Here is a 22,886-nt window from a genome sequence, read left to right as displayed (position 1 = left end):
TGTGCTTTTTTGCAGGCACAACCACATCCACAACCACAGGCTAGCCACGTCATAGCAAGAGTAGGCGGAGGCATATCAATGCATCGCCCATGCAGGGCGGGACGCCGGGAGAGACGTGAAACCACACAGATCACCATGATCACGACCGTGCGGGCGCTAGCTGCTATCAAGTACATCATGACAATGTCATGTAGTCCGGGATCCCGATCTCGAAATCGAAAATTTGGGTACCACTTCGTAGGGAGCACAAAAACTCTTCGCCAACCCTTCAAGTACCTAACAGTGAGTATGTCTGAAGTTGTCGGACATCTCAAAGCTGTGCCATAGCCTCAGGAGAAGGGAATATATCCGACGACAAATCGACAATTTCAGGCAGGAGATATCGTAATATTTTTGGCTCACTGGGCGAAAAATCATGAATGCAACCATTGAGAGAAAAGAGAGCGCGCCCAAAAATGTGAAACACCTCTGACTAGGAAAGGAAGAAGAAAACGATGCCACAATTCAAACACTTTTCAAAAAGCGATGCTCGGCGTGGATTTCTTTGAAGGAATTACTTGCTTCTATGCAACGTCCTGGTTTTTCGTTCGTCGCTGTCCCTTCCGAAAGTAGTTCAGGTCATTCAGCTCCAGATAAGTCTCTGCCGTGTGCTTTCCTCTTTCCATTTCCCCTGATGGTAGAGCCATAAAACGTCGCCTGATGATACTACCTGGTAGTAGTACTGGCTCTGTCCACTGATTGGACCTTCCAGCTTGGAAGGTTCAAGGTTATGGTACCTTCCGAGCTGGAAGGCTGTTGGCTTACGCACTGGAGATGTGTTAGAGCTACATAATGTCCACACAGCACGCGCTAATTACCAGGCTACTGTGTGGCGACTGGCTTTGCAACCGAAGCCCGATGTGCCTACGCCCATCGGCAGAGGATGGATTCAAGACAGCGACGGTAAGTTGTTCCGATAAATAATTAGCACCGATAATGTACCCAACTTTGGATCAAGTTATGCGTGAGGAAATTTACACTTGTGTAATTATTATGGTATGGTACGCGTCTACAAAGGCTACAGTGGAGTCTGCGGATATTGAGAAACATACTGCAAGGTTGAAAGAATTGTAATTAGCAGATAAAAGGATAAAGGATACAGTGCTGCCCTTCCCATTTAACCAGATATCTATGACTGTCTACTGCAAAAATATACGCGAGGAATAAATTAACTGTCTGTGACAATGTTTGTTTCTTCCTTCAGGCAGAGTTGCTGTGAATTGGACAGAACAGCAGGCAGTGCCAAAAGAACTTCAGAGCCTCATCAGCTGCGGGTGCCGAGGAGTGTGTGACACTCAACGCTGCTCATGCAAGAAGTCATCTCTTGCGTGCACTGACATCTGCCGCTGCGAAGGTACATGCGCAAGTCCGCTCAACAGTAGGCCAGAGCAACCACCACAGCAAAGTACGTCCGGTGACGTATCGCAACTGGAAACTGAGTCCAATCATGCCCAGCCAAACTCAGATTGTGACGACTCGTGTGTCCGATAGTGATGGATCAGCTGCGTGTACGAGTGATGATCTCAGCAATGATAACGTTGATAGTGACAGTGCGTCAGTTTGAATTCCTTGCGCAGCTGCCATATTGTAAAGGGAGAAATTAGACATACAAGAATGAATCAAGTTAGAAAACTAACAGTGACAGCAAGGCTCTACAACTAACATACATGCCATGTGGCAATATTCCTAGATTTTGTATATGGATAAACATTGTGTGTACTATTGTACTACAGTAAAACCTGGTGTAAGCGACCTCTCGTTTTACCGACCACCTACGACCGTTTTTCCATGCACGGAGAGTGCTACACAGACACTGTGGGCTGGATGTGCGCACGTGCACGGCATCATTGCAGCATATCATCATATTGAGAAACAGTTTGTGTGATATACAGTGTAAAATTGTACTACCGTAAAATCCCGCCAGAGCGCCCCTACCTCCTCCGCTTCAGGTGGGGAGGGGCGGATGGGCGAGTCCTGCTTGCCGCATTCAGTGCTACATGAAAAAGTACTCACCCTACGAAAACTGTTCGTGCATCTCGTACACCGACCAAAGGTCAAGAGCCAGGAGTCGAACAGACCCGACAAAACGCAGGGTTTGTGCGATCCCTGGTCAGGAGGGTGGGCACTGTTGCGTACATTTCCAACGGGGTCGAGCACGCGTCTGCAGTGCAGTACGGCATCACAGACTGCAACAGAGTCATACGAGGATACAATCAATCACGTCCCTGACAAGAAGTCAGGGAGGGGCGGATGGGAGAGACGGGGCGCTCTGGCGGGATTTTACGGTACTTTTAACTATTTTACCAGGATGCGCGAATCATTGCAGCATATTCCTTTTGTATATTGATAAACATTGTGTGTGTGAGATACTATTGTATTACTTTTTGTTGTTGTCAGTAGATTAATTATCAGTACATGATGATCTCTTTTAATATATTTTACCTGGAGGTGCGCATCATTGCAACATATCATCATGTACTGATAATTAATCTACTGACAATTATTCAAGTGATGAACTGAACGAATATTTCTTGAGAAATATTTCTTGAGAGAGATGCAGCGAGGACACATACTGACACGTTATTCCCGTAGCTATGCAGAAGACGTTACTTCAGTAACGTCTGGCGCTAGCCAGGGTCCACACAGCTTTAATTTGGTGTTTGTTTGTGTGTTTGTTTGTTTGTGTCACGCCTGGCGCTATTTTGTATCTATCCCGTACTGTACCGTACCAGCAAAGACAGCTGGCCACAATATTTTTGTTTGTTTGTGCCATCGACATGCCTGGCGCTATCCCGTACCTGTCCCGTATCATCAACAGTACGGTACCATCAAGAGAATGAGTATATATGCGAAGTGTATGGGGGGAATGCATTCAGTGCAGTAACATTAAATTTTGTGTGGATTTGTGTGCGAGGCCGAGATCCCACTAGCAGGCTGGCTGGGCCGCCTGTCGACCAGCCCGGAAATCGCATGCAGGCCGATAGCATAATAATTATAACAGCAGGGAGTCATATTATGTAAACGACTCCCTGCTGTATGGGGAGATTTTCTGGAAAGAAATACGAAGTAGGGAGACGAGTAAATGCAATCAGAATGGATGTTAGTTGCCGTCAGTATAATAATAATAATAATAAGAAGAAGAAGAAGAAGAACGCCCGTGATCGGCAGAGTCAGCGCCGGTCCCAGGAAACGTCAGGACAGACATCCCGTCGACTCCAGAACGCCCGTCATCGGCAGAGTCAGCGCCGGTCCCATAGCTATGCAGAAGACGTTACTTGTACTTCAGTATCTCATTGAAACGTTTTTGCAAAACAATGATTTAGCTAATCAAAGGAAAAAGCATTTCCATCAGTTCTAACAACATGCACGATGAGCTAGGCAACAAAGCATAGCGCAGGGCCCTGAGGTTCCAAGCTCTCTCGTTTTGTTCTTTTCATTGGATACCAGAATCAGTGTACCAACACAGAAGTGCATTGTTATTGAACATTGAATATTGATATCAAACTCACAATGTGTCTTCTTTTTTGGGAAATTTATTTTTCAAGTTCGTGATTCAAGACAAAATACTGGCTCACCTTGTGCCGGGGAGTTGGTAGTATTCCATAGGATGGGGCTTCAGCAACTACAGCATTGGCTCGGGCTTCAGACTCGACACCACTAATAAGTAATCCTTCAATCGAGTCGAGACGAGTCGAGTGCTATTACTAGTGTTGACAACGTTTTTGAAATAATTCAAAAATACTGTACTGTACTGATGCATTTCCCTCACTGCGCGTAAAATGCTTCATGTGAGCGTGCCCAAGCAATGCTCAGGTGCACGAAGATCTTGAAATCGGCGAGGAGAAATTGGCATGAAAACCCCCTCGTAGCAAGCTTATGGCACAGCTTTCAGGAGTCCGACAAGTGAATCCATGCTACCAAACCCCTTCCCTATCTAACTGGACCATGCCCAAATCCTCCTTCCAAAGTGGCACACCTACTGCGAAAAATTGATTTCTCAGAATCCGGATCCCGGACTAATGATGTACTTGATACATGTACTATGATAGCAGCTAGCGCCCGCGTCATAAGCATGATCACATCGTGTACGTGTGCACCAGTCAACACGTCACCGACATTATTTTTTTGTACAAAATGCACTTTGAATTTCAATATTTTTATTGAACACATATTGGCCATGCATAAAATAGTAATAATCATAGCGACTTTCAGTTTGTAGTTTTGACTCAATTAATTTGAGTTTTGTTCAATGGATCTTCAACCGGACAAGTAAAGAAAGTCCCCCACTGCACTGTAGATACCACATCGGAATCGCAAGAGTTTTGACTACGTCAATGTACTCTTTCATTTATTTGAACTCTTGTTTCATGTACATACGTTGTAGTTTCGTCCAGTGAAGTTGTATTCAGAAACAGAGCCAATACTATCAATAGTGCCACTGGGAAGATGTCTGACATGGTAACAGCCACCCCGTTCAGCAGCAACGACCGTGATGTCGTTGAAAGGGAGATTTCTCCTGCAGCGAGCACTGATCTTGTCGTGGAGGATGTGAGCGCATATTTTGATTTGTCGCAGTGTGCTGCGTTCATTGTGAATGGAGGCTACAAAAAGGTATGAACTTCAAAGCATATGCATTGTCTAAATCTCTCAAGCAAATAAATAAGGCACGCTTGCATTGTACTACACTATTCTGATAGAACTCTAAGCTGTGATGTTCAGAGACAACTGTGGACTTTCTCAATTTTACTTTCGCCCTGATACTACATGTACGTACTGTACTAGTCATTCATGTGCAGGTTAGGACTAACGGGACAATCTGATCTTTAAAAATGAACCTCACAGCATCCGCGTCCGTGCGTGTCCACGTCACAGCGGTCTGCACGATCGACCCCCTGAATACGATCGACCGCAAATTTTCAGACTCGTTGAGACATTTGGCCCAGGCCTTTGTAGTGGAATCCGTTGGCCGAGTCTTGCCTGGGGCTAGGGAGGCTACATACCCGCAGACACACACACACGCGCCGCACACACACACCACACACACACACACACACACACACACGCACACACAATTTAATGCAAATACACATAGAAACAGCAATGCAATAGGCAATCTGCCATGCAATCAGCGAATTGGCAAGGTAATATTGCAGGGAATAATTTACTTTCAATTTTTTGCATAGCGACTTTGCTACGCAGAATCAAACTTGAATAGCAATTCGAAAATGTTGCGTAGCAATTTTCTTGAACACTTGACAACATTGTCCTTCTGCAGAGCTGATCAGAGTGCAAACTCAGACCACAAGTACACTGTAACACCTTAGTTGCAAACCTAAACGGGTGCCAGGATGCAGAGCTCAACACTTGAAGCTGTGTGCGTCTATTTCATCCCTAAGAGACACACCTGGCATGTACACTGTGCATCATAGGGTTCAGTGGATAATCAACATATATTGCAGTTTTCTGCGCCACATTTCTGAAGTTGCTTCGCACCTCAGAAGAATTGCATAGCAAACTGTGATGCGATACCGGTTAAAATGATTCCCTGTATTGCCCTTTTCACTACGGCGTGATGCTTTGTGTCTACCAGGTGGCACTCCAGTTTCCTGATCAGATGCTGCGCTACTCAGCAGCGGTGACCACTCTACTCTCCGATGCTGCACCCGACAGTCAGCTGTTTGTACTGGCAGATACGTCCTATGGAAGGTGAATACGACTTTGTCCTAGGTTCTGGAACACGCTGGTGTTCGTGGGGTGGCGGTTGTGGCGATGGTGGCGCCGGCATGTGTGTGTGCATGCGCAAGTGCCTGTGTGTGTGTGTGTGTGTGTGTGTGTGTGTGTGTGTGTGTGTGTGTGTGTGTGTGTGTGTGTGCGTGTGTGTGTGTGTGTGTGCCATATGGTGCAGTGGTATGTGCAGCGATTTCCAATCGATAGGTTGCGGGTTCGATTCCCGACGACTATGGTCACACACATCTTTCTTCTCTTTCTCAAGCTCCTCCTGACTTTCCTTTCATTCTCCTCGGTGGTTACCAACAGCCAGTGCAGGCCGGAGTATGTGGTGTGATGTGTGTGCGGAAAAAAAGGAAAAGACCTAAAAATAGGGATTCACTGGCCAGAAAAAGCCACTTCATAGCTGTGTGGTGTAGACCAGGCTGGATAGTGGTGGTCAATTCTTCAGCCTTGCAAGCTGTTGAATGGTGCAATCCCAGCACAAGTTGCTATGGCTTCTGCTGTAGCATCGCTATCATCGCCTCCGGCGATGGGCGTCAAATGGTGTGTGTGTGTGTGTGTGTGTGTGTGTGTGTGTGTGTGTGTGTGTGTGTGTGTGTGTGTGTGTGTGTGTGTGTGTGTGTGTGTGTGTGCGTGTCCATGTCAGTATTGACACATGTAGTCGCTCATCATTCCTTTCTTGTTCAGATCATTGCATCCTGCATTGAATTTTTTTGGGGGGGGGGGGGAAGTACAGGAAATGCAACATTGTCAAAACATATTCAATATGTCAGTATCGATCAGAGTCTAGTCTTGCTCCTGTTGTGTGGTTCACCTATCTACCGCTGTATTTTGTTGATCTGCTGGCTTGGCTATCACGGTTACTGGTACATTGGCATTCGGGTAATCAAGCTTTTGCTGAATTGAGTGGTAAACTGGACTGTACACTGTTAGCGATCGGTTGGACTTAAGTCCTAAGGCCACACTGAAGAAGGTCTGTGGTTCGACTCACCCGACCGACCGTACAATTTCAGCCCGACCGTAACTTTTTTTCGGCGGGCTGTCGTGTGACTGACGTACGTGGACTGAACACGTCCACGTCTACGTGCTGTGCAGCGTGAGTCTGCGGATGCAGGCGGCTCCTTTTGGACTTGACTTGTAGTTGTACTGCAGTGCAGTACAGTGAGTGGTACGACTGCTGCCTTGTGCTGGTAGTAGAGTCTACTCGATACGACCACCGGCAGACTGGCGAGACTTACTTTGAAGTGACCGTCCGGTTGAGAGTGATTGCCTCGTTCCAGATGGATGGCCTTCTGTTTTGGGATGAAGGACAGACGAGATTGCACTTTCCTCGTGTATTGGGAACGATATTTCACCTGTACCGGTAAGTTGCTGCTCCATGTGTGCAAGCACAGGAAGCGTCGATGGAAAAAGCCCATGTATTCGTGCACGCCGACACCAAACTAGCAATACATGTACCGGTACATTGTACAATTTGTACTTCGAAGTAGTTCCCGAACTTACTTTCAACTCGCATCGTTCTTCATTTGCTTGATGATTTGGACAGTCAGAGTCACCGCTTGAAGTTATTCTCTTCTCGTTCCAGAGCTACACAATGTTTCAAAGTATTAGCCAGTGATCCCTTTATACAACATGTATGGCATAACACTGCGTAATAATACCGATGTACTGGGTGTCTAAAGGCAGTACAGTGTATTTACATGTACTAAAAAATATATTTTAAAAAAAAAAATCCGCCCGCCCGCCCGTAAAAAAAATGTCCATGTTAGTCGAACCACACACCTTCTTTAGTTTGGCCTAACCGTTATTCTCTGTATTCACCAGGAGTTTTACTGCTTGCCTGAACGCAAGCACTAATTATGGTGAACAACTTACAACTCATTTCACTACATTATGGATTGACATGGCATAGCTTATTTTGCCTTTTTATTGCCTGTGCTGCTGTGTTGAAAAAAAATGCAGCAACGTTTTTGATACACCAATGTTCTTCGGGAGAATGTAAACATATAAAAGGACACATGGATACGAGTTTTGAGTAACTGTCCACGACTGTAACAAGATAATAAGCAGTCAGACAGTGCGATAGCTGGGCACAAAACTGACAGACTACATTGTAATGAGGCATTCGACGACCTGACACTTTGAGAGAGTAGAGTTTTCTCTTGACGAATTGTTTGTGTGTGTGTTTGTTTGGTTTTTTTCTTCTGCTGTTAGCTGCTGTGTAGATGAAGTGGCTGCAGAGCATGTCTCAGCGGATGCTATCATTCACTTTGGTCACTCGTGTCTCAGCAGGTGAGGACGTCTTGGACATCTCTTCGAACGAAATTTTGCACAAATTTGCTGTACACGTACATGCACAGGATGGGCCCTGAACTTTTCTAGTGTGTTCCCCTAATGTACCTCAGTCTGGAGCTGTGCATGCCGGAATACCAAGTCACGTCAATGGAATGCTGCAATGTCTAGATGTAGGAAATGTAATCTTTGTAGTACTCATTCTCCAGACTGCTGCTTCCGTCAGCGGAGTTCAGAGTGGCAAGCCCAACCGATGGCAATGAGCTAGTGAACAACGAAACAGCATAGTGTGCATTTGTCATTTTGATGAGGTCGATTGGACCCCGATGGTAGTGCGTAACTTGTATTCTGACTCTGATGTCCGGTGTGTGTGTGTGCGTGCGTGCGTGTGTGTGTGTGTGTGTGTGTGTGTGTGTGTGCGCGCGCGCGCGTGTGTGTGTGTGTGTGTGCGCTGCAGTGTACGGCGCCTGCCCGTGCTGTACGCATTCGGACATGAACCGATGAACGTCGAGGCGTGTGCAAAGAGCTTCCGCGAGGCGTTCCCAGATCCGGCCAGCAGAGTTCTATTGATGTGCGACACAATCTACGAATCTCATCTCTCCTGTTTGTCGTCTCAGCTCAGAACATCACATCCAGAACTAGCCGTGGGTAATATTGCAGGCCGGCAGCAGCAGCAGACGGAAGCTGAGAACGGCGCTTCCGCTAGCTTGCCTGCCAGTTGTCTTGTGCGCCAGCCCGTGGCCATCGACCCGAAGAGCGCGGGACACAGTAGCAGCGGTGGCAGTACGGCTGAGCAATCGTCGGATCAGTCCGCGGTCAACCATCACAGCAGGTAAGCTGCTGATATCTACTTGTTCTATCTGTTCACTGCAACTCCTCTAAGTGTGGCAGTATTGCTTCCATACCAGTATCTACTGTATAAGCAGAAATATTCGTCTGGAATTTAAATTTTTCGTCTTTTTCGTCCAAGGAGCTTTTGGGCTAAATTAAATGCCGGACTAATGTCGATTTGTCCAGCTTTTCGATACACTCTTATGATCCATGGACGAAATTCACAACCGGACAAACTCTCTTTCTTTGGAGTTGGACGACATTTTCTGCCTGTACAGTGAAATAATTCAGTGTAAGCTATGAACTACCCTGGGCCTGGGTATAACATGCTTAGTACAGCAGACAGTGGCCGGGTCATGAGTGTATTGCTCCATACTAGTATTGAGTTGTGTTTGGATAAGAAATACCTCGGGTACCTAGGACATGTACGTGTATACTCTCATGTGTCCCATGCATGTTTGTACGTCATAGCAGAGTTCTACCATAGCAGGTGTGTGCTCGGTTGGATAAAAAGAGTAAACAATCATCGTGTCTGTTCCCTAGGGAACTCGCGACGGCTGCTGGCACCCGATAAATCCACTCGGTTGTAGTGGGTAGTAATGTCTCTCTGTTGTCCGCCTCGGTTTCATGGCTTGATTTGTCTTGTCGTTGCTGTTGTTGCTGCTGCACAGGTGTGGGCGTGAGTTTGTTTTGGCGGATGGTAGCACCCTGGACGACTACAGCGTGTTCTACGTGGGCTTAGCAGACATGGCGCTGAACAATCACATGATGACGTTCAGCCGATCACCGGTACGCTGCTGCTGCACTAGTTACGCTGCACTGCCATGCACATCACACTTTTGGCCGAGTGATTTGAATTGTCATCTTTGGCCGAGTTACTTGAATTGTCATCTTTGGCCGAGTGACCTGAATTGTCATGACTGTGATGGTTACCAAATGGAGGGGGGGGGGGGCACGAGCATTTCATTGGTACGACTGCTAGTATTCAGGCAGATTTTTAAATGATATCCAGATTCACAGGCCCCGTACCGATAGGCCGTATGGGGAACGAAATTATTTGCTGAAGAGCCAGTAAGAGGTGGCATATCGCCTCAATTTACATGAAATAGTATAGAGGGGCTGCATTTGTTTAGAGGGTGTGTGCATGGCATTCGGATAGGGACAGCCCTTGAATTCGAATCAATCCAGAACAAGATTTCTATAGATTCCGGATGTTGTAACTATCCCGCAGCAAAGGACAAACTGAGATAGGCCTACCGGTATTCTGAAAAGCACTGTCGTGACAGTCAATTTTTTCTTCAGACTTTTCCCGTTTGCATCTTTCCCTGAAACCCGTGAATTGCACTGTGAAAAGTGAATACTAGTAATTCATAGTTAGTGGATTTACTGTCGTTGTGAATGTATTTGTTTCTGTGTTTCTTGTTCTTTGCTGTATGTAGTTGTATCTATATAACCCGTTGAGAAGCTCCTCTTCAGCACAAGTACAGACCGCCGTGGCAAATCGTAGTTTGAAGCGCCGCTACGTCAAGATGCTGAAGGCCAAAGAGGCCAAGACCGTTGGTGTCTTGGCCGGGACGCTGGGTGTTGGTAAGCACATACTAACGTACGTGTGCGTGTGTGTGTGTGTGTGTGTGTGTGTGTGTGTGTGTGTGTGTGCAGCGCTTGCGTTCATTCCATGCCTCATAGTTTACAGTTCCAACTATACATATCACAAAAAAACATCCTGCCACGAACACACACACACCACACACACACACACACACACACACACGCACGCATGCACAGCACCAACCATGAAGTGGTGTCAAGGCGGTGAAGTGTGAATGAAAAAAGGTTGGGTCGTACTGCTTGTGGTAGGGTGATGCAAGAGGTGATAAATTAGTATCCCTTATTTTGTTTCGTTGTGCCATCTGGCTTGCAGCGGATTACATGACCTTGATACGGCGGCTCAAACAGATCATTCGCCAGGCTGGAAAGAAGGTAGGCTCCTGTGGATGATGGATGCATTTCAAGTCTTTATGGTGACATTCTGGCTGTGTGAAAACTGCCCTTGCATGCGTGTGTGCGGGTGTGTGTGTGTGTGTGTGTGTGTGTATGTGTGTGTACGTGCGTGTGTGCGTGTGCTTGCTTGCTACATGATGCACTTATAAGTTATAACTCAGCACACCTCAGAATCAGCCTAGCCAGGGCAGGCCAGGCCTGGCATGTATTCATGTGTAACCTAGCACAGCCATAGTTGCCTGCAGCTACTAGTAGGTCTGCTTCTGTACCCAGTGATCTTTCCATGCACTAGCATCAGACCACGAGAGACAAACGTTGAACATGAACATGCAAACGCATGATCTCAGCCTGCCTGGCGCGCATGGATGACATTGCTGATGTTGTTTTCCTTCACACCTACTCCGTATCTGCTTTATCTGGATTTACCAGCTGTTAGCGTCTGTAGCAAGTGCCCTCGGGAACGGAGAAAATAATTTAATTTTTTTTACTCGTATCTGCTCTCCAGGTGTACACCTTTGCTCTTGGCAAGCTGAATGTGGCCAAGCTAGCCAACTTCATGGAGATCGACGTGTTTGTCCTGGTGGCTTGTCCCGAGAGTACGCTGATAGACTCTGACGTAAGTCACCAAGTGCACCCGCACACACGCACGCACACACACACACACCAGTATCAGTTTCAGCAAGAGTAGATAAACAAGAGTGTGCAACTCGCGGATGGGTTGACCCATGGCGGAAATTGTTGTTGACGTGATCTCTTCTACGACGCACGTGCTGCGAGTCTTTTGTGAAGTTTTGCCTTGTGCACTTGGCCGGGCTTTACATTACTTGTACAAGGTCGGTGCCCAGCACGTGCTCTCACACTGCTCTGCGGCAAAATGCGCGTGTTTCTGACAAAGGTGACGTCAGGAATAATTTCCGTCGTGGGCCGGGGTATCTGCGGATTGTGCAGAAGAGATGCGGAGTTGCACACTCTTGTTTATCTACTCTTGGTATCAGCATAGGTAGAAATCGACCTACTGGCACCAACGGGTCAATGGGGCCCCAATGTTGCTGCAATGCTGTCGCTCGGATGTGCTTCCAAGTCTTGTTCCCAGCTTGAACTTGGCTCTTGGCGTGTGCATGCTTGAGCAGGTTGGATGCATTTGGCTCTGGAACTATTGTGCCTTGTCCACCGCTTTATAGGCGATTCAGACTACGGCCAACTGTGAGCACGTTTCTACGACTCAAGACGTATTTGATCAGCGATTGTACAGTATCATTTGAAGCACGCATCGCCATGGAAATTCAAGTTCAGACGTGATCTTGGCCGTAGTCTGCCTATTAGGAGCTGCATCTGCACCTTGAACCATAGAGGGTGGGAGGAGGGTGGTGGCGTTCCTACGGACGAGGACAACGCGGCCTCCAGCCGAGTCTCACCCGAACCGTGAATTTTTATTATCATTTTTTTCATTGTGCCTTGTGTGCAGGATTTCTACAAGCCGGTTGTGACACCGTACGAGCTTGAAGTGGCCTGCATGAGGTAAGTGCAACGGGGATGGGGCAGTGGCTAGCGGTTTGCGCCGTGCGTTTGGTTTGGCGCGTGGTGTGTGCCAGCAAGGCCGTTGTGATTTGTTGAAAAGTGGCGCAGCCGTTGGCCACCAGTGAAAGCCATGCTCGTATGTGTGTGTCTTGCACGTGTGCTAGTAATCGATCGTATTGAATGTGGTTAACACATGATGTAATGGATGCGACGCCCTGTGCATATACGATACCAGCGACTGCTAGCATCTGCAGTGTAGTTGTCGAGCCGCCTACTGTTCTGGCGAAAATGATTCTGAAAGGAGCCACAGGGTTTGAGTGAACAACAGAGCATTAAGAAACTTGAAATGTGACGCTGCGACTGCATGTAATAAGGAAGGCTGTCCTGTTGTTCCTACATGTAGATGAGATTCAATGCAATGTGCTGCCCCCAGCTGCATGCTTGTATTGAACTTGTTTTGTATACATGTGTGTGTACGTGTGTGCGTGTGTACGTGTACATGTGTGTGCCGGTCTGTAGGTCGCGGGAGTGGACTGGTGACTATGTGACAGATTTCCGGCTTCTCTTACCAGGTACGCCTCATGTGTGCCAATAGCTCGTTGTGCCGTTACCTTGGTGGCCACATTGGCTGCTCGTGCTACAAGGCTCTAGATAACAGTATCGCATTGTCGTTTGTTTCTTTAGCTGTAGTTGTTCTCCAGTGAGTTTTCTACGTCCCTCTGTGAATTTCTTATCCTGATGTTGATCTGACTTGACATTTTAAATTATTTATTCTGTATGGTTGTGTGACACTATCGTGACATTCATTCTTTCTTCTTGTCTCCAGGCGCTCCACATCATGTCAGGGCTGAGGAGGTAAGCATTGACTGGGCACTATCATACTCTGGTTGTCTCCTTAATCTGCCGCTACATGTATACCGTCTTGCCTCGCAGTGAAACCAACATGACCGACATCATCTGACCCATAGATGCAGAGGTTGACTGGAGTTGGAACCAACATTCCTGCCCTGTATGGTCATGTGACCCATAGATGCAGAGGTTGACTGGAGTTGGAACCAACATGGTTGCCCTGTATGGTCATGTGACCCATAGATGCAGAGGTTGACTGGAGTTGGAACCAACATGGCTGCCCTGTATGGTCATTTGATAGATGTGGAACCACTCTATAGATTACATGTGCATGTCGTGGGAAGAACTTTGTTTACATGAATTGTGGTGTTTGCAGCATGTTGACAGATGTGTCACTGCTGTGCTGTTCATGCGGTTTCTGTAATGTTCTTGCTGATTTCCTCGACCTGTTCAGCTCGAGACCTAAATCAATTGTATGCCCTTAGGATTGACACACCCTTGGTCCATGTTGTGTTGCCAATGTGGCCTGCATTGGCAATGAAGATAACATCTTATACACACGCGTGTGACTGCTTGCTAGGATGCCAATTCGGACGAGGAGCCGGAGTTTTCAATGATATCCGGCAGTTTACTCACTCGCCATCGCTCAGAGCCAGAGCAGACGGAAGGTACGATGATTGTTCTTGTTTGAAGTGTGTCTATGCAGTATAAAAACCTTTCTTGAGCGACAACCTGTCTTGAAAGGCCACCTATTTATTGTATTTGACCGATTCCCCGGACGCGATAGATGCTTATCGAGGGAGTCTCGTGAAGGATGGGGAAAGGAAATGAAGAATGATAAAAGGAAATGAAGAATGATAAAATTGGTGCTACAGTGTAACTATGAATAAATGTCCACATGAGAAAACAACCAAATAAGTAGGATGCAAATAAGTATAGGCAAACGGTATGGATGAGGTAAGATGCATGCTTACTGGATGAGAAGAGACAAACCGTCAAGTTTGTACTTGTGTAAATCATATTGACGTTGAACATCAGTCTTGAGCTGTCTACTGCTGCTTGGGTACGAATAGAGACAGGCAACTTATTCCAAGCAATGGCATACTGAAACAATAAAGAAGAAGAAGAAGAGAAACGAGGACCACATTTCTGTAAAATAAATTAAATAATGGATCCCTTTTGCCTGACTGATTTCAAACTTGAATTCTAGAAGAATAGCTGTAGTTTGGTAAAATAAAAGGACCAGCATTCTGTGCTACACCGTGCAGCATGGCATGGTTGCTAAACATGGTCTTGACTGTATCGTAGGTTTTGACCGTATACTGTAAGTCGACAAATTTTCGGCCCATTCAAATTTCGGCCTCCCTGGGCTAAAACACATTTCGGCTGCAACAAATTTTCGGCCTGTACTGCTGCTGCCTGTATACACCGTCACACTGAACCTTAGTAACTGGTGGTGTTAGTGGACATTATAATGTAACTTGTAGTTCCTTGGTCCTTTTTACTTTTTATAAATAATCCTTGGCTCTCCATCCGAGTTCATTCTTGCACACTGAACCCTGCACAACAAAATTTTGGCTGCAACAAATTTTCGGCCAAAATTAATATGATCAGGCCGAAAATAGCCGAAAATAAATGTTCACCGAATATTTGTTGACTTACAGTAACCGGAGACACGTTACTAGTACTAGTAATATATGACAAGGTGAATGATGCACTGCCAGCGTCACTGTGCTCTCTTACCATGCTTACAGTGTAGGGTAGCTTGATGGCAGTGTGTGCTGTGCAGGCACCGTGGATGCGCTCCTGCAGGCCTGTCCAAGCTCTTCCTTGTGCTGTTCCTGTTATCTGTTGCAATACTTTACGTGGTTTTCTCTCTCGTTTGGACTTGGTCTGGTTGTGTTCTAGGTTCCCAGGCAGTCGTGAAGCGCGCCGACGGCCAGTTGGCAACGTTAGACTCGGGTAAGCATGTCCAACTCACCTTCCAACCCGGCAAATATTTTGATTTCGATAAAAACTATTCAAGGCCTCTAATTTCTCAATACTATAACTCAATTTGTGAAATCCAAAGCGATTCATTATGGAAAGACGAAAATAGAACGTGCCCGATGCAGCACGAATCATGGCAAGGAAACCCGACCCTCCACCATCGCCAAGCATGTCCAACGCCTGTCCACCTGTTCAGATTGCCGTCCATTTTACCATTCAAGTGTACACTGGAATCCTGCATGGTCAGACTTTGGGACTTTTTTTGGTTTGCAAAGTGTGATGTATGCTGGGTCCTGTATGCATACTTTAATATGTTAAGTAGCTGTACTCTCGGCATCTGATCACTGTGTTTGGTGATTGGGTTGTACGTAGCAAGGCAAGCTGTGTCAGAATGGAGTGCAATCCCCAGATCAGATACGTAACACTGCACAGCTGTATGTCACACGTGCAAAGAAGATTTGAGTGTGCCTGTGTGCTTTTCTCAACAAGGGAAAACTACGGGTAACTTGTAGACTAACTTTTGGTGATTTCTTATTAATTTTAAAATTCTTTTTGTTTGCTGTGTTTACTGACTTGCTCAGGTGCCGCGTTTCTTGCCTCTCGCTCCTGGTCTGGCTTGGACCCGCAGCTCGGGCAGACGGCTGTTGCCGAGACGATTGTTGAGGGTCGCACCGGCGTCGCCATGGGTTACAGCCACGAGCCAGGCTTTGGGCGGCAGGCGTCGGGCTGTGGCTCGGCAGCAAGCGGTGGTTGTTGCAGGAGCCAGAGTAGCCAAGTCAACGCAGAATGCTGCAGCAAGACCGAGTGAATCGTGGCGTGCGAGTAACGTGCCAACACTGTCTTGTCTGACGAATGGACTACACCGGTGTGCCGCAGACCGCTTGTTTGTGCTGCTCAAGCCGATAGTGCTGGTGATAGTATCGGAAATGCCATGGTCCACCCGACTGACTAGCTAGACACAAAGCTGAATCTATGCAGTGACCGTGTACCGCACTGGTGGGTGCACTCTGCCTTGATACCTAATCTCTAACTGACATCCCTCACAACATTATTTCACCCTGGTGTACCAGTACTATCAACTGCACTGTTTCACTACGCTGTGGAAGATGCGGATTTGAACATTGAACAGGCTGACTTCGTGCTATGCAACGTATGGTGTGGATGTATGATGATGCAGGTAATGTTATTCTGGAATGGGGTTCCCCTGGCAGTGGCCAGAGACACTGGTTTGTGTCAACAGACCTGGTCTAGGGTCAGGTACAGCTGTACAGTGTTTTAAAAGCTTCTTGTGGGGGGGGGGGGGGGAGCTCCTCTGGAACAGGAAGTGCAACAGTGGTCATGCATGAATAGCAGTTGTCTAGTGCCGTGTGCATGAAGTATGTAACATTATTGTTCTTGTAATTACATTAAATTTTGGTATTGCATTGTATTGCATTGCATTGCCCAACTTGGCCGGCCATGGCTATGGCTGGGCCCTAAACCAGCCGGCATGTGAATAGGAGACATGCTGCTGAACATTCCAGGCTTGGGCTTGCATGGGGAATCCTCACAGAGCCACTCTGGTGGCGGTGGTGGGGTGCTGCTCCCTGGCTCACACACCCACAGCCCATATGTCCGCAGTGTCCTCCGCTCAGAGTCAAATAATTAATTGCTATTGTCCCACATAGTACCACAACAATTACTATTGTTGTTATGCCACTATGTGTGTGGGGCTTGGCTTGTAGTGGCATACTCCTAGACTCCTAGTACAGTGTCAGTAGGGCCTAGGGAGTGTGTCCCATGACCAGGTGTAGTGTTGTGACGTTTGATGTCCCAGTGTCCAGTGCACTGAGTCAATGTGGCCATGTGCCAAGCCAGGGCTTGTGGGTGGATGCAGGCAGTGCCACGCTGTGTGGGCTGCTGAAGCAGTGAAGGTGTCATCCTCCAACTCCCAGGCCTATTGAAGTCCGATTAATTATCTACAGCAGGTCTTGACTGTATCTGCTGCTACAATGTACTTGTGATCAATGTACTGTTTACATACCTCCTTCTACTAGTACTACTCTTTGCTAGTGGTAATAAGTCCCTAAGTGGTGTGTAGAGAGTATGGTGTGCATTGTACTAACATACACTAGTAGTAGCAGACTGTATTTTGCAATACATGTCACAACAACTACTCTACTTGTTGTACTTGCCAGGATTGTACTGACTGTAGCTGTTAGGTGACTGTGTTGATTGATGTACCGGTACTGTACTACGTGTGTGAGGCAATATGCTTTCGCAATGACAAAATCAGACTGGATCATTGGATTTACATGTCCATGCCTCCTGTTTGTGACCACTATGCGTATTCGTGCGCAGTAAACATCAGGCGCCGAAGATGAAAGAATAAAAAAAAAACACTGGCTGGTCAATACCAATGGTATGTACAATTGTGCATGCATTAATTTTGTACACTAGCCAGGAGGAGGCTCCTGGCTTGTCTTATTTACAAGATACAAAGTTCAAACCATCATGGTGCAAACGCCAGCAGGAGAATCTGATAGCAGGGAGGCACAAAACCATGGCGGCCGAAGCAGTGGAGGCGGGGCAGAAGCAGCTAAACCGACCAATCCTACCCTCCCACTTCTCATGCCAGTATGACCAGCAGCCATGGGAGTGCAGCATGCCATCGTTCAAAGACTAAAATGCCATGCACATCATGCTGTTAAAATCAGGGAGTAGTACATGTACAATGCGGTATTGTACTACTCCCTGGTTGAAACACATGTGCAATGACTTATGTAGACAGTAGAGGAATGTGTCCCGGTGTGCATTGCAACATAACTACCATCGGGATGTACAGCTGTGTACTGAAGTGTTTTCAAGACTCAGTCAATACTCATCATCATCATCATCATCATCATCATCATCAAGGCATACTTGCAACCCGGGTACTGGGGTAAAGGAGATACAGTGAGTAAACTGAATGCTTTCCGGTGTCTAAACCAGCACGTTCCCAATTATCATTGTCGCCTGGTATGTAATACTGAGCTAGCCATATTATAGCTGCTAGCTATAATTATACTAGCATTTGTTGTGGGGTTTTTTTTGTTGCACCGCACTTCACACTTTTGGGGTTTACTCATGAGTCATGGGTCACGCATTTGACGCTGTTGTTTTCTCCATTCACGGTCCATGTTCATTTTATTCGGATTTTGCCTGTATTTCACCTGATGATATTATAGGCATGAAAATATACCAGTGAAAACTTTCAACATGTTGAGTCTGAACGGCTGAAGTACATGTGCGTGTGTCCTACTTCTAAGTATAATAATTGCATTCTTGTCTCCAAGGAAATTATATTAATTATAGCTAGTAATAGTATAGGAAGGAGGCTATACAATGTCCAATTATATGTATAGGATATTGACCAAGACGAGGTCTATATGGGAAATATAGGCCGAGTAAAAGACCGAGGTCCGCCGAGGTCTTTTACGAGGCCTATATTTCCCATATACATATACATGTAGACCGAAGTCGAGGTCAATATCCTATTTATCACGATTCCTTTGCCATAACCCCAAAATTTGAACCTTTAGGAGCTATTTAAACCTTTTTAGTATAGCATTTGTACAATAGTGTACATAGGATGTTGCCTATTTTGGGTACAGGACTGTAAGAACAACAGGGTTCAGCATCTGCAGCACAGTGGCTGGGTGGTATAAGGGGTTGCTTGAGATTCATACTGTTGTGAGTTCGAATCCTGCTTGTTCTCTTCCTTTGTCTTCTTTCTTTCAATATTTCTTTTTGAAGTGGAGAGAAAAATTCTAAGTCCCTCCAAAGTCGAAAGATTACAATGCCTAAAGCGGGATTCACAGAAGCTTTTTGGCGATGCGACACGCGATGCGACAGGCGCGAAACCGGGAAAACCCCAAATCGCAGCCTTGTCGCACCCCACGCAACTGCCGCAACTGGGCCATCGCAGGCCATCGCAGAAGTTGAGCTTGGCTCAACTTTTGCGATGCGATGCGATGCGACAAGCGATTTGGTGTACGATTTTGACCTTTTCTACAGCAAAGTTGTACAAAGGTGCAAGAGTTGCCTATAAAATTTTACAAGTTGTGTCAAACCGCGCGAATATCATGGTGACGTACCCAAATCAGCAAAACTTTGTCGCATCGCTGACTTCTTCTGTGAATGGTATTTTGCGAGTTCGCATCGCACGCATCCATCGCAGATCGCGTCGCATCGCGTGTCGCATCGCAAAAAAGCTTCTGTGAATCCCGCTTAAGTGGTCGATATAAGCGGTCGATATGTATAGATTATAGACCGGTTAGGAGGTCTATACAGGATATATAGACCGAGTAAAAGACCGAGGTCCCCCGAGGTCTTTTACGAGGTCTATATATCCTGTATAGACAACTATGAGGTCTATAATCTATTTATCGTGTTCTCCACGCAATAGTTTCTCTTCATATACGACATATCCTTGTAATTCTAGTATTATACTATAGCCTGTACTGCATTGTACTGCATTGAAAGTCAAGATCATTGTTTAAACTAGGTTCAGCATCGGTAGCACAGTGGCTGGGTGGTAAGGAAGAGTGACTGAGGTTCACAAGGTTGTGGGTTCAAATCCCATCTTGTGTATTTCTGCTTTCTTCAAAAATTTCTTTTTCTAAGTTGGAGAGAAAATTTCTAAGTCCAGGAAGTTCTAAGGAGTCAAATATAAGTAGTCAAATATATCGTGTATTTGACTAAGCAGTCAAATACGCGATATATTTGACCGCTTAGGTATCAGGGAAATTAGTGGGGTCAAATACTAAGAAGGCGATAATGCGGCGATATGGGTAGTAGAGAGGTTCCGGGGTACGATTTTCCGTGCCAAAATCCGTATGGGCGCTACGGATTTTTTCCAGGCGTGCTCCATACGATTTTTCGGCACGAGAATCCGTGTGGACTGGCTTTCATACGAACCATGCTTCGTATGGAGATTTTGCGTCATCGGGTGCAGAAAGATTTTTCGCGTACAAATTTGGTACGAGAAACATCGATTCTTCGCGGGAAGTTTTGATTTCGGTACAAATTTTCAAAATAGAAAGGCATAGCGCGGGAATGTGACGTGTTTGCGATCGTAACCTAGGCAATGACGGCAAACACATAAGTTCCGTACCCCGGAACTTTTCACTGCTCGAAAACGACGTATAAAAAATCCGTAGAGCCTCCACGGATTTTGGCACGAAAAATCGTACTCCGGAACCTCCCTAATATCAAGAGTACATAACCCCCCAGAGTGTGCAACGCCTGATCCAGCTCTGTATAGGGTCTTGGTCGAGCGGAATCGGATCTTTGCGTCATAATACCGTACACATATGAGGGGAACCCGGGGAGTCGCGGGTACTCTTGGATCAAAAACAATGGTGCCCTGCCTCGAGACCGGCCTTGCGCTGGTGTGAAGTGTACGCATGACATCAGAAGATCCGATTCCGCTCGACCAAGACCCTACACAGAGCTGGATCGGCGTTGCACACTCTGGGGGGTTATGTACTCTTGATGATATCAAGAGTAGATAAATCTACTCTTGGTAATATCAAGAGTACATAACCCGGGGTTATGTACTCTTGGTAATATAGGACCAGTCAAGGATCACGAGAATTAGTGGAGGTCGATATAGAAGAGTGATGATGATCCTTGACTGGTCCTATATTACCAAGAGTACATAACCCCCCAGAGTGTGCAACGCCTGATCCAGCTCTGCATAGCTAGGGTCTTGGTCGAGCGGAATCGGATCTTTGCGTCATAATACCGTACACATATGAGGGGAACCCGGGGAGTCGCGGGTACTCTTGGATCAAAAACAATGGTGCCCTGCCTCGAGACCGGCCTTGCGCTGGTGTGAAGTGTACGCATGACATCAGAAGATCCGATTCCGCTCGACCAAGACCCTACACAGAGCTGGATCGGCGTTGCACACTCTGGGGGGTTATGTACTCTTGATATTACCCATATCGCCGCAATATCGACCGCTTAGGCCAAGTAAAAAAAAAAGCTAGATGATCGTCCCCGTCCGCCCCAGTTTTTGTCAGCGCCCCAAGAAATATTTTATTTTTTAAATCGTGAGTTTTACTACATGTATATGGACCACATACTACTAGTATATCACAACGTCAGTATCGATCTGCTGAAGAAAGAAAAAGAAAAAAAGAAAAAAAAAGAAAAAAAGAGAAAAAAAACCTTGATGTTGTTGTGTACACTGTGTGCATGAGAGGGTAAAAAGTAAAAAAATAAAAATAAAATCCTCCCGCCCTCCCCGATTTTTCCAAAAAAAAGGACGATCATCTAGTAATTTTTTTTACTCGGCCTTATATCGACCGCTTGTATCGACCACTTAGGCATTGTTATCTTTCGACTTTGGAGGGACTTAGAATTTTTCTCTCCACTTCAAAAAGAAAAATTGAAAGAAAGAAGACAAAGAAAGAGAACAAGCAGGATTTGAACTCACAACAGTATGAATCTCAAGCAACCCCTTATACCACCCAGCCGAGACCTCGGCGGACCTCGGTCTTTTACTCGGCCTATACATGTATTTCCCATTATAGACCTCGTCTTGGTCAATATCCTATACATGTACATATTGACCTTTGATAAATACCCACACTCATTAGTGACCACACCATCAACAGTATCAAATTCAAATAAACTTGCTTCACTCAATAAATACCACTGTACTTTTCCATGCAGCACTGCACTTTTCCCTAAAAAGGAGTATTTTATAACAGTATTTATTGGCTTTTGGGCCAATAAATACTGTTCATAAAATACCACTATTAAAGGCCAATAAATACTGTTTATAAAATACTCCTTTTTAGGGAAAGCGAAGGTCAACATATGTATAATAAATGTAGTAGCCTCAGGATTTATTGCAATTACATACCAGTTATAAAAACCTCGGGGGACCTCGGTTTTTATACTGGTATGTAATTGCAATAAATCCTTCGGCTCTACATTTATTACATGTATATACGTATCTGCACAGACGGTTTATCACCCGTCCCTGGACACAATGTAATTATGATGCGTGATGGTGTGAATAAACACCAACCGTTGAGTTCACGTCCTGTACATGTACCGGTATAATTATGCAAAGCAGCAGAATGCAACCCCACTTTCGTGTGCCTTGATGTGGGTGTCGGGGGGGGGGGGGGGGGGATAAGTACAAGATGCGCGTGCGAACTTTAATACATAATTGTACATGTACATATTGTGCAAATCATGTCTTATTTCCTGATCTGATCAGCTGAATGAAGACTGAAGTGCCACTCGAAAACTGTGGGTAAACAACACAAAACATCACTCTAGTCTAGACTAGTGCGCTAGGGGATTTGGTGGTCCTTTCCGGTTTCCAGCAGTTCTTGTAGTATAGTATAGTACTTAGTAATAGTAGTAGCCTATGAATATGATCTACTGTACTGTCTTGTACATGTAGATGTAGATGTAGATGTACATGATTGTACTTGATCTACATATACATGTACATGATTGTACTTACGATGTTGACGATGTTGTTTTCAGAAAAACGAAACGTCTGGAAAAATATGGTAAACCATGATTTCTATCTTAATAATCATATATGATTGTATACCACTCTTGGTCTAGAAAGAATACTTGTCTGATAT

General features: G+C 45.9%; 1 protein-coding gene and 1 long non-coding RNA gene across 2 annotated transcripts; one reads left to right on the top strand and one right to left on the bottom strand.

Annotated features, from left to right (window-relative positions):
• Positions 1-943: 943 nt before the first annotated feature.
• Positions 944-4,051, bottom strand: LOC135823113 (uncharacterized). The gene is made up of 2 exons (XR_010554610.1): positions 3,615-4,051; positions 944-1,616 (listed from the first exon to the last, which is right to left on the bottom strand). It is a non-coding gene; the product is annotated as an uncharacterized LOC135823113 (long non-coding RNA).
• Positions 4,052-4,232: 181 nt separating this feature from the next.
• LOC135823112 (2-(3-amino-3-carboxypropyl)histidine synthase subunit 2-like) lies at positions 4,233-16,375 on the top strand. The gene is made up of 14 exons (XM_065335950.1): positions 4,233-4,650; positions 5,630-5,745; positions 7,984-8,061; positions 8,519-8,893; positions 9,564-9,681; positions 10,332-10,479; positions 10,814-10,872; positions 11,399-11,509; positions 12,359-12,411; positions 12,931-12,983; positions 13,238-13,266; positions 13,841-13,928; positions 15,169-15,222; positions 15,831-16,375. The coding sequence occupies exons 1-14, from the start codon at positions 4,486-4,488 to the stop codon at positions 16,055-16,057; spliced, it is 1,674 nt and encodes a 557-aa protein (XP_065192022.1). The 5' UTR covers positions 4,233-4,485; the 3' UTR covers positions 16,058-16,375.
• The last annotated feature ends 6,511 nt before the right edge of the window (positions 16,376-22,886 follow it).

The sequence above is a fragment of the Sycon ciliatum genome, chromosome 8 (assembly GCF_964019385.1).
Source record: "Sycon ciliatum chromosome 8, ocSycCili1.1, whole genome shotgun sequence".
Classification (NCBI taxonomy): domain Eukaryota; kingdom Metazoa; phylum Porifera; class Calcarea; order Leucosolenida; family Sycettidae; genus Sycon; species Sycon ciliatum.
This window is presented reverse-complemented; position numbering and strand designations above follow the sequence as displayed.